The following is a 15,951-nucleotide window of genomic DNA, read 5'->3' on the forward strand; positions in this document are numbered from 1 at the left end:
CATCTGCTGCTGACTTACTGTATAGTTTGCATTTCCAAAATGTTCAGCTCAAAGCCGAACTTGTGCATATTGTGTTATCCACGTTTGCCGGGCTTAATTTGCTGTGTTTTTGGTAGCTGCAGCTCGGATCAATGGAAACAGCTGTTTCAACCAAACAATGTCAGACTAATACCCACAGTGACACACAAAAAAGACAGAACAGTAAACAAACAGAAGTTGTGTTTTGTCAGGTTGAAGCAAACAAATGCCAGAGATCACAGAACGGTTCCATGGGAACTCTCGCTCAGGCTTTATTATGCTGTCCTGCAATGTGTTGGGAATCTCCCATGTTAGGAAAGCCTCCGCAGCTGGATGAAGGTGGGGCTTCACCCGCAGAAACCCAACACTGGCAGGGATTTTAGTTGGGAAAAATGTGTGGGCTGAATGATGACACCCCTGTGTAAGTCCAATGATGGATAGTGATGATGACTAAGTGTCAATAATTACTAACTTTAATACTGCAGTGGGCGCAGAGAAAGACACAACAGAGTGTTAGAGAGAGGGTAAGCACATGAAATGTAAAACTTATGTTCTGTTTAGAAGAGAGGTTTAGTCATGTAAGGTCATCAGCTGTTTACAGTCACTTTTGTGGAACAGCTGAGTGCCTCTAATAAGGCTGTCTGTCTCAGAGGATATATTACATAACTTGAAAGCCCTGTGTGGCACTATACAGTACATACTCTACCCTCCAGTCAGGAGATAACTGGTTTGTTCACTTGATACAGGATACGTATATGTATATATTTAAAAAGTTGCTACTCACAATTTAAAGGTCACATATTGTAATAAGTCTTTTGTTGATTATAAAGCAGGTCAAGGTGCTTAATAAATACTGTGAAAGTATCAAAACGGTCTATATACAGAGAAATGCACACCGAGCCGTCAGGACATCTATACTATATATAGGTAGAAAGTGCTGCTACAGTGCCTTTACAGTCATTCCCCGACTGCAATGACGGTGCAGAGACGGCAAGAGTGCAGATGCTGAAGACCTGGAAATGCTGACCAATCAGAGCAGACTGGGCTTTTTCGGGAGGCGGGGCTTAAAGAGACAAAAAGTTCATAAAAAATAAAATAAAGAAAGTAAAGCATTTCAGACAGCACTAAATACCGGTATATTCAGAATGAGAAAAATTGTGTTTTTTGAACATTAAAGCATGCAAACATGTTATAGTACAAGCCCAAAATATAAGTATGAACCTGAAAATGTGCAGGATAGGACATATCATCATGCAAACAGGAAGAGCTAGTTGCTAAAGCAGCATGGCTTTCCATGGTACAGGTTCAACAAAATGTCAGGAAATACTGTACAGGCTAAAAACAAACAGGGCTCATGGCTAACTCACTGTCTCCATGGCAACATTAAACTGTACTTCCTGTTTATATCACTCAAAACATGATGGGAACCCTTGTGGGAAAATCTTGAAATATATTTATCCCATAAAAAAGCAATGAGCCATGAATGTTAACCTTTTCAAAATACACTTTCATCAGTAAGGCTCAGCATGCCGCATCAACATGGTCCACACACAGGCTCTCCTCTATTTATAGAGATGCACCGATAGACCAGCCGTTGACCAGAATAGAGGGTTTTCACGACGCGTCATCAGACGCGTCATCAGACTCGAAGTCGCCATGTTGGAGGTACATCGCAACAAAGCACAGGCACTGAAGTAGATACCGAACGGCGTCAAGGAAAATGGTATAATTATTGCCGTGTTTTAGGTTGTACCAATAGGTCAGACCGAGAAAAACATTTGGAATATTATCGACTTCCAAAAGTTATTAAAAACCAGGGAGAGGAATACCAGAAGTTATCAGAGGAAAGGAGGCGCTTGTGGTTGGCAAAGCTCAACCAGGATCTACGAGGGAAAAATCTTTCTTGTTCGGTCTTTGAAATGAAAAAAAAAAACTATTGAGAGTCACTTGGCTACACCTTGAGTATCACAAGGATATCATACAGTTAAGGTTAGGTTGATTAAAGACGTTATTGCATTACTTACTTTGGCTTTCACAACACATTGGTCGTTAATGACTTGGTACTGCGTCTCCCTCACCCATCCACACACCATCTGGTTATAGGCCTCCAAACTTTTGTAGGATTTAAGGTCTTCCGCTGTGTATGGGCTCGGCGAGAAAACCAGGTAGTTGACTATATCGGGATATGCAACTGAAGGAAGAATCACCGGGTCGCCATGGATCTAAGAAGAGGGAGCCAACTTGTAGGGATCTGCACCGCCAGTAAACTGTAATTTCTCAAAATATCGCGCCTTTTTTGTGGTCCAAGTCCTTCCATGCCTTTGCATCTTGGACGAGTTTTGATGAGCTTTTCTGTTGTTTAGACATAAAGTATCCAAAGTGCACAATACTCCATTACTCCATTCAGTTGTTTACACCGAGTGCCTCCAATATGGCTGCGCATCCAGGTTACCGCCCAGAACGTGACGTCGGTGAAAACCCTCTATTGGCCGGTTTTCATGTGCTCGGCCATGACCGGCGACCGGCAGGTTAGTCTGACATATGCCGATTTCATGCCGGTCAATGCTACAATTAACTGACAACATAAGTTATACGAGTTACAGTTTTCAAGGACGCACGCATGCATGCATGCATGCACGCACGCACGCATGCATGCACACATAGACGCGACAGCGAACATGTAGGGAACTGAACTGCCACGGAGTTACAACATGATTTTGAGTAGCCCAATTTATCCAGAAAATAACCATTTGTTATAACTATTTTCCGTGCATATGTAGCTAAGATAGTGACAGTGCTATATGAGCCTGTGAATAAAAGGAAGCCTATCTGTTTTTAGCAAGTAGCATCAAACCTATGTAAGTTATTTAAGGAGAAGGATTTTGGAAAAAAACATTAATATTTTAAAATATAATAAAAAATGCATTTTGGCCTTTGCTGGTAGTTGTTTTAGCTTACCATGAGCACCATCTGGACTCAATATGTATCCCTTTTATGTATTTCCACTTCATCGCACATTAGGTAGGAGAAAAAAAAAGAGTGTGTCTGTACACAGGAGTGACGTACTGTGTATGTTAGTACACTGTGTTACACGTGTTGGTGCTCACGTGTTTGTGATTGTGCATGAGTTAGTGAGAGTGAGGGGGGAGGAAGAGGAAATTCTCCAGCCCTGCCCTCTGATTGTGTTCAGTGTTGTAAGTCGTTTCAGCCCAGCCCTGTGGGAGTATACGCTCATTCCAAAGGACCAGGGGAAGGAAATCACCCAGCCTCAGTCACACACACACACACACACACACACACACACACACACCCACCCCCACCTCTATCATTCTCCCCCTTCGCCCCTCCCTTTCGATGTTGTATAGCATACCACAGACGCAGAGTCAGATAGCAACTCGTGTTCCACACTCATCATCTGCTCATTTTGACCAACTCCCATCCCTGCTGTCCTCTGATTTGCCTAATGATTGATGTGAGCACTTGTTGCACCCCCACTCTATTATTCATCCTTTCCTTTTTTTTTTTCTCCAACATCTTCTCTTCTTTCTGGCATCTCCTGTTCTCTCCTCTTCTTCCGTTCCTCGTCGTCACTGCTCTGCTTCGCCCCCTCCTTTCTTCCTTCCCTCCACCAGGAACATTTCTGCTCTGTTTATTCTCCAAAGCTCTAACTTCCTAACAAGGTAAAGCCTAACTCGAGTTCTCTGGGCTCGGCGCTTTCACACCCAATATGGAAGTCCTGATTCTTCCCATGTGGCCCCAGGAGTGTTGTTTACTGGGGATTCGTGCTGGGAACGGAGCTGGACACTGTCCCGATGGACAGGCACATGGCTTCCATGCTTATCAAGCAAACAGCATTTCAATGTCACATCTGCGAGAGCATTCCATATGACTTATGTCACATCTAATGAAAAATATTTTGTGCAGGCCCCAGTGTGCGTTCACTCTTGTGTCTTAATAGAAAAGTGTTGGAAAATGCTCCCGCACATGGGACCACCCCATCAGGACTTCACTTGAAGAGCAAAGGTGTTTTCTAAAAACCTTTTTAAAATAAAAAATAAAATAAAAACCCAACTCTTTAGTTTTAGGCATTTTTACATTTTCATCATAGGTGGAAGTAGTGCCAAGACAGTTAGTTTGTTGAACATTTTGATAATCAGTAATCATATATTCATCAAGTAGAAATGCCAAATATGGCTGGTTCCTGTCAGTCAAATTTAAGATTTAGCTGGTTTCTTAGTTTTATATCAATGCCAATGGAATACCTTTGGGTTCGGAACGACGTCCGACAAAACAAGCTTTTGAAGACGTTACCATGGGCTCTTGGAAATTGTGATGGTCATTTTTCACTATTTTGTGACATTTTATAGACTCATTAATAATCAGCTATTTGATTAATCCCCAAAACATGATGGAAAAAAATATAAAAAATGTAGATGGAAAATAATGGTTGCAGCCGCAATGGAAATGTTGTATGCCTTCTTTGTGGGTTCAGAAAATGCTTTGGAGCCTTGGTATATTCAACATTTGATTAAAAATGTGAAATGCTAACCTCATTCAGAGTATGTTGTTCCAATCCGAGTATAATGTAATGTGTTTCATTATGTTTGTCAAAGTCTGGACCCAATCTGTACCCTGGGACACACTATGTGGGTCATGTTGCATAGAAGAACTCCATTCGGTTTGACCCTGGGAACTCAAGTACTTTTGGAAGACTTGGAAATGTGTATCCCGGTAGGACTTCACGGTGCCACCCACATTTGAAGGCCTCTAATTAAGAAGTCAAACTGACTTTCAAATGTTACCCCCCCAAGTGCAAATATAGTCTTGCGTGTGCCGAAATAGAAACTAACTGCACCATGATGTAATTACACATTTGGCTCTAAAGAGGTAGCTTCTCACTTTTCCCAGTTTCAGTATATGTCTGCACTCTTTTGTTTACCAATTTAATGAAATATAAGTCTTATGTACATCTAGATCAACAAATGAACCGTTTTACTAGTGACATGTCAAGTAAAGCATGTCTGTGGGTTACCTGAATACAAGTCTCCATAAAATGAAGGAATGCATGATGATGCTGTTTCTGTGGAAAGAAAGAAAAGAAAAAGAAATACATGTCTGCTGGATAAGATCCAAGGCCATGTAGCTGTTGGTTGACCCCAAGCTGCTCTGAACACTTAACCTTTGAACTAGAACCAAGGTTTACACGAGCCATGAAGTTGCAAAGACGTGATTAAAAAAAAGAAAAAAAGATTAGTTATTCATATTAAAAGGTCAAAACACAGACTAAGTCCATAAACTAGAATGGCACTCGGAGAGTGCAGACCTCCGCCGAGGTTAGATGCCCTATCTTGCAATGTTTACAAAGTGTAAAATGATTTGTGTAGCCGCCTAGTAATTTGGATTCGCCCCAAAATGTAATGGTATCCTGCTCGGCTTTTCATGAAAATCTGGCCAGTAGTTCTTCGGTAATTCTGCTGACAGACAGACAAAGGCGAATGTAAAAAGTGTTCATAATGGTTTAGCTAACCTAATAAACTCATCCAACCAGTCAGTCTGATGTCTGGGAGCCTCAACTCTTGCCTTCTATGTATGATAAGATATAATTCACATATTAAACTCCTATTAATCGTAAAAAAAAATGTTTATGGATTTGTCACGTTAGCATTGTTGCTAGCTTGTGCACCTCAACGCTAGTCTGCGCATGAGTTCTGGTCCAGGTTGTGCACTCCTTTCATTAAAACATGTTGCACCAAGAAGTCAGTCATAGTAATCGAAATATAAGTGCCAAAATGTCTTTTTGTAAAATTCTATAAAAATTCAGATATCAGCCCAATGAAAGCACTGAGGAAAGCATGACAGTGTATTGGCTCAGCCTCTCTCTCCCGTTTATGTTTATAAAGCACATTCATTTAAAGCTCCAGGATAGGCATGATTTTTTTTTCTGCTCAGGTTGAAACATTTTCAACTCACATGGACGTGTCTTCCCCGGGCCAATTTGTGTCTAATTGCGGCTTTCCATTGACTTTGTAAATAATTGTGCCTTAGAGGATGGTTTGTCATAATACACACTCCAGCACATTTTAAGAACAAAGGACTGTGTTTGAGAAATATATCGTGTGATTAATGGACACACGCACGGTGTATATCTTGAGGCAACAAAGATAACAGGGGGTTAGGGGTTCAGAAAAAAATAGGACAGAACAGAGTATAACATAGACATGATCTCCACAATCACACAATGTCTGGCCACCTCCCAAGTTCATATCAATGTCTTAACAGCTAATCACAATAGATATTACACTTTCTTTGAAAAATGTTCCTGGAGACAGGAAGAATAACTCATTACATAAGGTGTAGGGTGTTCCAGTAAAAGCATACAGTCTTCTCCTTTATTTGAAAGCTTATGCCTTGGCACACTGAGCTGTGTTTTGACTCTCTGTCCTTCGAGGCTCTAACAATTTATGAGCCTCTGGTCCAGGTGCTCTCCCCCATTGACCCTTATTTGTAGACCCAGTGGGAGTCCAGAGAGAGGGCTCTGGGTTCTGAAGCACGGCTGCAGAAAGTGTGTTGAAATTCAATCATAGAACAATGTCTTTTATCTCACTTGATTGTACTATTGATCTCTGACTTCCACATAACATGGCCTTCTGTCAATACACTGAGACTTTTGTATTCTTCTTTGAAGTGGCTATAAGCAATATTTTTATATTAATAATGGATTTTGTAACTACTTGTATGTGACAGGGGGTCGGTCGTAGTGACGAACCCACAGACAATTATTATCCGACTGCAGTTCCCCTCACTTCCACAGTGCTTTGTATTATCTCTGTGGAAGTTGGTTTAGACATACAGTAGGCCTACAGGACGTGTCGAACTTTAGTGAGCCCCTAAATGTTCATGTAGCGGCACCGGTATTTTTCACGTTTTTTTTCACAACTATTGTTGGATTGACATCAAATTTGGTTTGACATTCCAATCAGCATAATAGCATAGTGCTAATTAGCTAATGTTAGCATGCTTGACTAAGATGATACAACCATGGTAAAAGTTATATTTTTTATTGCATGCATGTTAGCATTAAGCTCAAAGATGGCGCCGCAGAATGGTGACACGGTGTGTTGGTGCGCCCTGTTTTGTTTTATGTTTTAACTTTGTTTCTTGCGATGGTACCCGTATCTCATTCACCAGTGAAGAGCTCGTGAACTTCAGGGGAACAACACCATCGGACTTATTTCCCACTTTTCTTCTCCCTTCACTGGAAATTTTGGACATTCTGGTCAAAGGTGCGCTCACCTTTGCTCATGCAGCGAAACGCCGAAGGAGAGGGAAACGGGCCGGTGCGCTTGTGCGTCTCCACCAGCGAGGATTACGCACACCGTTACCGGGAATATTCCTCTCTAACGTGCGTTCACTGCCCAACAAACTGGAGGAATTACAACTGCTGTTGATGAGAAACAGGGACTTTTCTTCATCTGCTGTTTTGTGCTTCACGGAGACGTGGCTCTGTGGATTATTACCGGACTCTGCGCTGCAGCTGGCAGGCTTCCAACGCTACAGAGCAGACAGAGACACGGACCTCTCCGGCAAAACTAAAGGTGGAGGAATCTGTTTCTACATCAACAGCGGTTGGTGCAACAACATGACAGTGATCCAGCGGCATTGTTCTCCTGACCTGGAATATTTCATCATAAACTGTAAGCCTTTTTATTCACCCCGTGAGTTTGTGTCATTCATTCTGGTCGGTGTTTACATCTCACCGCAGGCCAACGTGCTGGACGCGCAGCGCATGTTCGCCGACCAGATACTGTGCATGGAGCGGACCAACCCAGACTCCCTAGTTATTGTCGTTGGTGACTTTAATAAAGGGAACCTCACTCACTCCCTAAATATAGACAGCATATTAAATGCCCGACCAGAGAGGAGAACATTCTGGATCACTGTTACACCACAGTCAGGGATGCTTATCACGCCGTCCCCCGTGCTGCACTTGGACACTCTGACCACGTCATGGTTCACCTGATCCCTGCCTACAGGCAGATACTAAAGCTCTGCAAACCTGTAGTGAGGACATCAAGGAAGTGGACCAGTGAGGCTGTGGAGGATCTCCAGTCGTGTTTGGACTCTACTGACTGGGATGTGTTCAGGACTGCTACCAACAGTCTGGATGAGTACACAGAGGCTGTGACGTCATACATCAGCTTCTGTGAGGACTGCTGTGTTCCATCAAGCACCAGGGTGAGTTACAACAATGACAAACTCTGGTTCATAGCCAAACTCAGAAGGTTAAGGCTGACTAAGGAAGACGCGTTCAGGAGTGGGGACAAAGACAGATTTAAATAGTCGAAGTACAAGTTTAGCAAGGCAGTGAAGGAGGCTAAACGACGGTACTCTGAGAAGCTCCAACGCCAGTTCTCAGCTAACGATGCTGCGTCTGTCTGGAAAGGACTTAGGCAGATCACCAGCTATAAGCCTAAAACCCCCCACTCCTCCTTCAATGACGACACCTAGCCAACGACCTGAACGAGTTCTACTGTCGATTTGAAAGACAAAAGGACAGTCCTGTCACTATCCCCCACGACACCTCCCTACACCTACAGCCACTGTGCATCACCTCCACCACCTCAACAGGGTCCTGGGCCCCCCCACCAATGCCCTCCTTAAAGGTCCCCCCCTCCACCTCCACCCCCCCTCCCACCTCAGTGACGACTCTCTCCATCCACGAGAGGGATGTCAACAGACTCTTTAGGAGTCAGAACCCCAGGAAAGCTGCTGGACCGGATGCTGTCTCCCCATCAAGCTTGAAGCACTGCGCTGATCAGCTGTCTCCAGTGTTCACAGACATTTTTAACACCTCACTGGAGACATGTCACGTGCCAGCCTGTTTCAAGACCTCAACCATTATCCCTCTCCCCAAGAAGCCAAGGACAACAGGACTTAACGACTACAGACCCGTCGCCCTGACCTCTGTGGTTATGAAGTCCTTTGAGCGCCTTGTGCTTTCACACCTCAAAGCCATCACTGACCCCCTCCTGGACGCCCTGCAGTTTGCCTACAGAGCCAATAGGTCTGTAGACAATGCAATCAATTTGGCCCTCCACTACATCCTCCGGCACCTGGACTCCGCAGGAACCTACGCCAGGATCCTGTTTGTGGACTTCAGCTCTACCTTTAACACCATCATCCCGGCTCTGCTCCAGGAGAAACTCTCCCAGCTCGGTGTGCCTGACTCCACCTGCAGGTGGATCACTGACTTCCTGTCTGACAGGAAGCAGCATGTGAAGCTGGGGAAACATGTCTCCGACTCACAGACCATCAGCACCGGATCGCCCCAGGGCTGCGTTCTTTCTCCTCTGCTCTTCTCCCTGTACACCAACAGCTGCACCTCCAGTCACCAGTCTGTCAAGCTTCTGAAGTTTGCGGACGACACCTCCCTCATCGGACTCATCTCTGATAGAGAGGAGTCCGCCTACAGGTGGGAGGCTGACCACCGGGTGAAGTGGTGCAACCAAAACAATCTAGAGCTCAACGCTCTAAAGACAGTGGAGATGGTTGTGGACTTCAGGAAGAACCCAGCCCCACCTGCCCCCATCACTCTCTGTGGCTCCACAATTGACACTGTGGAGTCTTTCCGCTTCCTGGGAACTACCATCTCCCAAGATCTCAAGTGGGAGCTGAACATCAGTTCTCTCGTCAAGAAAGCACAACAGAGGATGTACTTCCTGCGGCAGCTGAAGAAATTCAACCTGCCAAAGACAATGATGGTGCACTTCTACACAGCCATCATTGAGTCCATCCCCACATCCTCCATCACCATCTGGTACGCTGCTGACACTGCCAAGGACAAGGGCAGACTGCAGCATGTCATTCGGTCTGCAGAGAAGGTGATTGGCTGCAATCTGCCGCCGCTCCAGGACCTTTACGCCACCAGGACTCTGAAGCGTGCTGGTAAGATTGTGGCCGATCCCTCCCACCCAGGACACAAACTCTTTGAGACACTCCCCTCTGGCAGGAGGCTGAGGTCCATCAGGACCAAAACCTCACGTCACATGAACAACTTTTTCCCCTCTGCCACTAGCCTTATTAACAAGGCCCGGAAACCACCTGACTCTCCACCCCTGGCTCTTCATGCCACTGTTCTCTCTGCTGTAATGCTCTTTGCTCTTTATTTATTTTATTTTTTTATTTCTATCTTTATTTTTAATTTAATACATACTGTGTACATATACTTATACTGTTTATACCTATACTTATATTGTTTAATATTCCATCTAGAGAATATGTGACGTGCACCAACAACACCAAAACAAATACCTTGTATGTGTTAAAAAACGTACATGGCAATAAAAGACTTTCTGATTTTGATTCTGAAATTACTGCACAAAGCAGCCAACGCATCACAATTCCACAGAGTGTAAAATTGAAATCTAAGATTTTAACCTCATATTATTCAGGAGCTGAGTCAGTAAAACTGTTCCATTATTTCTAAAATTCTGGACATGTTATTCCTTTAAGCCTAAGCCTGCACATTCACAAAGCCTGAGTCGGCCGTCAGACCGTCCAGGGAAAAAACAGTTCCTCCCATTTATTTTGAATGGGGGTAGTGCGTTTAGGCGGTGCGTCCTGCAGGGGGGAGGTGAACAAAATGCAGCAGCCTGCGGCGAAAAACTCAACATTTGGAGAAACGCAACCAGATGTCACGCTGCGGTGGCCAATCATGTAACCGGAGATCAGACTTGTCGGTGTGTTTTGAGCTATTGTTTGAGGCGGTGTGAGAATCCCGTACAGTAAACAGGAAACATCACTGCCTCTATTGCTGCCACGAGAATGTTTTAAAACACTATGAGGGTAAAAAATGAAACTCAAGCACTGAACTGCCCGGGAGTTTGTGTAATACCTGGATGTTTCCTGCAACAACAAAGCACAGTCGCTTTCCCCATTAACGAAGCTGCCTTCAGGTGCGCTAGGAAACGTTGAGATCTATAAACAATCTGAAGGAAAACAGTAATTGTGAAATATAAAGTATACTTGTGCTACATTGGGGGTATAAAGAACAAAACAGGACGTCACACAAATGGGCCATTTCAGTGACAGGGAGTAGGAATCAAAAGGTTGAAGGTTGACCATTGTATATGTGCATAAGCGAGAGGCGAAATATCTAGGGCTGTCAAAATAACACGTTAAAAATAACGCGTAAAAAAAAAAGATTAAACCATTCCATATTGAACTTTGACCCAGAGCCGTTCTAGCCACCATTCGACTAGCCACCAAATGAAGGAGGGAGACGAGAATGCGCTGCCTGGATCATTAATTGGAACATTTACTTATAAATTTACTTCTTCCTGAATAGGGTTGGGTACCGAAATCCGGTGCTAATATGGCACAGGTGCCTTCATGACCTGCATCTACCAGACCGAATAGCAACGCGGATTTCGGTGCCACTGATATGTCTGCGCTTCTCTCGGATGCTCTGAAACAGACGTTACAAGAAACAGAAACATCGCAGCAGCTAACGTTAGCCTACCGCTAGCTAGTAGCTGGATTAAACATGGTTACAATGCTGACAGCTAACGCTAAACGGTGTAAAGTGTGACTGTATTTTACTGTAGAGGATTCAACACCGGGATGCAATGTGCAGCTGCCGTTGTCGGAAAAAAACAGCGCGTTCAATGAAACTGGTAACCTACAGCCTCGTGGTGCATTCAAAGTTGTTGTTAAAGGCCCTTTTCCCATCTGGTAGTTGTTTTCTCATTCAACAGCAATTTACTAGTGAAATAAGTTATTGTTATAGTTATTACATTATTATTAAATCATTTAATTTTGACCATATGGCCTTAGCAATAAACAAGCCTTCTTTAATGTTGCCGACTGTTGTTTAGTACCCTTCTTTTTTTTTTCTTTTTAACTTTCTTAAAAAGTATCGGTTAAGGCACCGGGCAAAAATTATGTATGCAATTAATTTAGATTAATTAATCACAGAGTATGTAATTAATTAGATTTATTTTTTTAATCGATTGACAGCCCTAGAGATATTGTGAATTATTCACTGTATTGAAAGTTGTTTAGTCTGGAAAACGATGTGCTGTGCTCTCACTGGGAGGGACGTAATGGTTTCTCTATTTTGTGCTGTTGAGTTTTGTCTATATTGTCTTGATAAGCATCACTCCAGAACATCTGTTCTGGTGTGGGGAATAGAAAATGTTGACTCTTGTTGTCATTCATCGGAGCAGTTTCAGGAGAAAGACCCACATGTTATCATTGATTTTACTATATATATATGTTACATGTTCCACTCTAAGATACTCTGATTTCTAAGATCAGAATCTTAAAGTGAATTCAACCAAACATGACTATTACGTACCAACAATGGGACCTTGCTCTGGCTATGGTTCACTCATCCTCTATATGTGCTCGTCGTGGCTTGATCCAATGGAAGGTCCTTCATAAAGTCCACTATACAAACTTGTCAAAATTGTCAAAAATATACTCCACTGTCAGGGACGTCTGTAACAGGTGTCACGTCCCCTGCCAACCACACTCATATGTTCTGGTCTTGCCCTAAATTAACAACTTTTTGGATGAGCATTTTTGACACCATGAGTAGAGCCTATGAGCACATTATCCCCCCTAACTTTTTGTCAGACATTTTTGGCATTTCCCCTGACGCTGACCTCCATCTTGCACTGCGGTGGGCCCTGGCGTTTTTTTTCTTCTGTTTTCTCTCCTTTCTATCTCTTTTAATTTGTCTACCTTTTTTACTTTCATCTTTTGGATGTTGTGTGTCCTTACTGGTGTGTGTTTGTCAGTGTGCATGGGTCTTTGTTGTTTGTCCACGTCTGTTTTGGACCTGAACTGGTTTGGTTTGTGGGTGGGTAGGGGACTTGAGGGGAAGTGACATACTGTTTTAACTATGCTTTGTCCATGTTGACCCACATTGTATGTCAGTTATTGTTAAAATTTAAATAAAAAAAGTTGAAAAAAAGAAAGAAAAGTGAATTCAACCAAACAACACACATGTCAGATCTTTTAAAGCGTATCTGACTCTCTTTGATAGGGAGCCAGTGTGCAAAGAACACATAGCTAACATTGGGAGGTTTGAGCCTGCCAACAGCAGATGATATTTGACTTTGACCACAGAACAAACACTTTGTGGAATTTGAATGAACCTCTTGCTTTTTTGTACCTCCTTGACAACTAGTCAATGTCATGATTCATGCTGGACCACAGTGTTTGGATTCGTTCACCATGTTTGGGAGATTTTTATGAAGTGTGAAGTTAACTCTCTCCTTTTCTGTTTTCTCTAGTGTGCCGAATAGCCTGCCACAAGAAATGTGAAGTCAAGGTAAGATATTAAAAATAAAAAATCACACCCATAGACACAAAAAGGAATTAAAGAAAAGTGATGTATCAAAGGTATTTGCAGATCTTCTTATGGTTTTATGCATCAGATGTGCGTTGCTTTCCACATGGAGAAGAACCCGAAAAAGGCTCCTAAAGAATCGGAACTTGCCCTTTAAAATCTATTTGAGTTTATCAGGAGGAAATATAATGTTTTAGGTGGAGCCTGTGTGTCTGTGTCTGTGTGTGTGTGTGTGTGTCTGTGTGTGTGTGTGTGTGTGTGTGTGTGAGTGTGAGTGTATATACATGCAGATGTTGATGTAGGTGGAGTTTGGGGACTTTATGTTGCACAAAATGTTAAGAATGTCTAAACAAGTGCTCTTTGTACCAGAATGTGTTTATATTGGATAAACTCTTGCGTCTTGGAGATTGCCCTGCGTCTAAAAATAAAAGACCTCTGGATGGAGCCGTCTGTTGATTCATCTTGTTTTCAAAAAGCAAAGAGCACACAGAAGAAAATGGGAGGGAAAACGCACTCAGCTGAAGTTCCTGCAGGGTTGTTAAATAGGGAGGGTTGTGTGTGTAAAAGTGCCATGAGAGCTTTACAGGAGGATTTGCACACATGCGCACCTGAACACATATACAGTACATATGTATATGTATATATGCAACCTTCATCTGGTATCCATTATTGAAGTGGGTGCTACTTGCCAGCTTTGCCCAATCCCTCTTTTACTCACAGGAAATGCCAGGGGTGCAGGGCAGACAGGCCATGCTAAGTAGGAGGTGGGGGCTTTGGCCAGCCATGCAGGCCAGGCCTCGAGTAAAACAAAGTAGCGGAAATGATAAGCCCAGCCCATGCACCTTTCTCATTTGTCTTTGCATTGCAATATTTTAACTTTTAGCACCGAAATAGCCAGTAGATTTGGAAGATTTAATGAATGGAGGCCTGCACTGGCCATCTGGCAGACCGGGCACTTTGGGTTAGGGTTAATGATGTGCCATTTGGGACGATACAACAATCTTTTTTTCCCCTTTTTTTCTGACCGGCCCATAAAACAGGTAGATTGGCCCATTGTTATTTGTTTTGTTTTTAACACTCATCAATCACATGTTTGGGCTCAGTGCCTTCATTAAACCGCACATCTACGTGCGTGCGTGCGTGCATGGGCTCTGATGGTCCTGACTCGTTTTTTTTTGATAATTCAAAATTTCTTTTTCAGAAACAAGGTCCCCTTAACTCTATCTGGACTATTTCCTAGGATGTATTGAGGATAAATATGTAGCCAGAACACAGGGTGCAACATGTATTTTTTTCCTTTGTGTCCTCTATGTCGCTGTATTTCAGAAAAAAAGTGGGATGTATGAAAGTGAACTCTACAGACTTGCTGATAACATGTGAATTTCAGGAAGTCACAGGTCACATTTGTGGAGGAGACATAACTCCAGTTAACTCCCAGTGTCTATATATATACAAAACTTGAACTTTCCATCTCCAGAAATCACAGCAGCATTTCCTTTTCTAAACATTTCAACTGAAAATGTCGTAGCTTTGGCAGGAAGCAATTTGCTAACAAGCCTGAGATGAAAAACAAGGGAGTGACCACGACAGGGTCAAGCTTGATCACTATCAGCACTCAGTCAGGCCTGCAAGACCGTCGGCTACATTTTTATAATGAATTATTTATTTAAAAAACCCCAGATAAAGCTCTTTCCTATGTGCTGTCAGTCATATATGACCTTACATGTTGGGAATCTAAAGTCCTGATCAATCATAACTCTTAGCTGGGACAGTTATTGCGAGTACACACTACAGCTATAAATCTCTGTCTGGAGATAAGACTAATATGTGGCCCATATTTAACCTGGCAACTGCAAACAAATGGTCAGACTTGTGTGTGTGTGTGTGTGTGTGTGTGTGTGTGTGTGTGTGTGTGTGTGTGTGTGTGTGTGTGTGTGTGTGTGCGCGTGTGCGTGTGTGTGTGTGTGTTCGGTTCCCCACCCTTAGGTGTGTTTGCTCTCAGCTGGATGTGAGAAATGCTTTAAATCTTGTCAGTAAGATTTCTCTACTGGGTGATGACAGAGAGAGCCAGAGTATTAGATCGCCCTGGAAGTTGAGACAGGAGGGATTTTAAGGTCAATTTTTCCCAAATTCTTGTACCTTTGTGCCAAATACCCGACCTGTCATTTCTTTTACACGTCTTTTTCCTTTGCCCAAACTTGACCGCTTTCTAAAAAACACAGTGGCAGGATGTCTGGGACTTTCTCACTGTGCTCCATTAATGAAAGCTAAAACCTTAGACTACTTAAGAGCTCTTGGTCTGCTCACGCTAATTTCACATTTGCTTTCACATCTGTAGTTCGGTTAATTTGGTTTGGACCAAGGGCAAAAAATAACATATTGTAGCATTTTTCAGACGTTTTGGTTCCTTTTCACATCACACTGTTTGCTCTGGTCTGAATCAGTTGATGATGAAACAAACCAACATGCAGCAACACAAGTCACGTGACAACATTGTCATCATTGGCCAGATGTGTCTTTGAACGTATTTCAGTGTTTCCCACACATAGACTAATTTGTGGCGGTGCGCCACACAA

The 15,951-nt window shown here is 43.0% G+C and overlaps 1 protein-coding gene across 9 annotated transcripts in view; it reads left to right on the forward strand.

The window, feature by feature from the left end:
* The window catches only part of tns1b (tensin 1b), a 239,726-nt gene that overhangs the window by 80,562 nt on the left and 143,213 nt on the right, over nt 1–15,951 (forward strand). For all 9 annotated transcript variants that reach the window (XM_078263162.1, XM_078263173.1, XM_078263161.1 and 6 more), the window contains exon 3: nt 13,320–13,357. In XM_078263162.1, the coding sequence (XP_078119288.1) occupies nt 13,320–13,357 (38 nt within the window). The remainder of the gene's footprint in view (nt 1–13,319; nt 13,358–15,951) is intronic.

Source organism: Sander vitreus, chromosome 11 (genome assembly GCF_031162955.1).
Source record: "Sander vitreus isolate 19-12246 chromosome 11, sanVit1, whole genome shotgun sequence".
In the NCBI taxonomy this organism is placed as follows: Eukaryota; Metazoa; Chordata; class Actinopteri; order Perciformes; family Percidae; genus Sander; species Sander vitreus.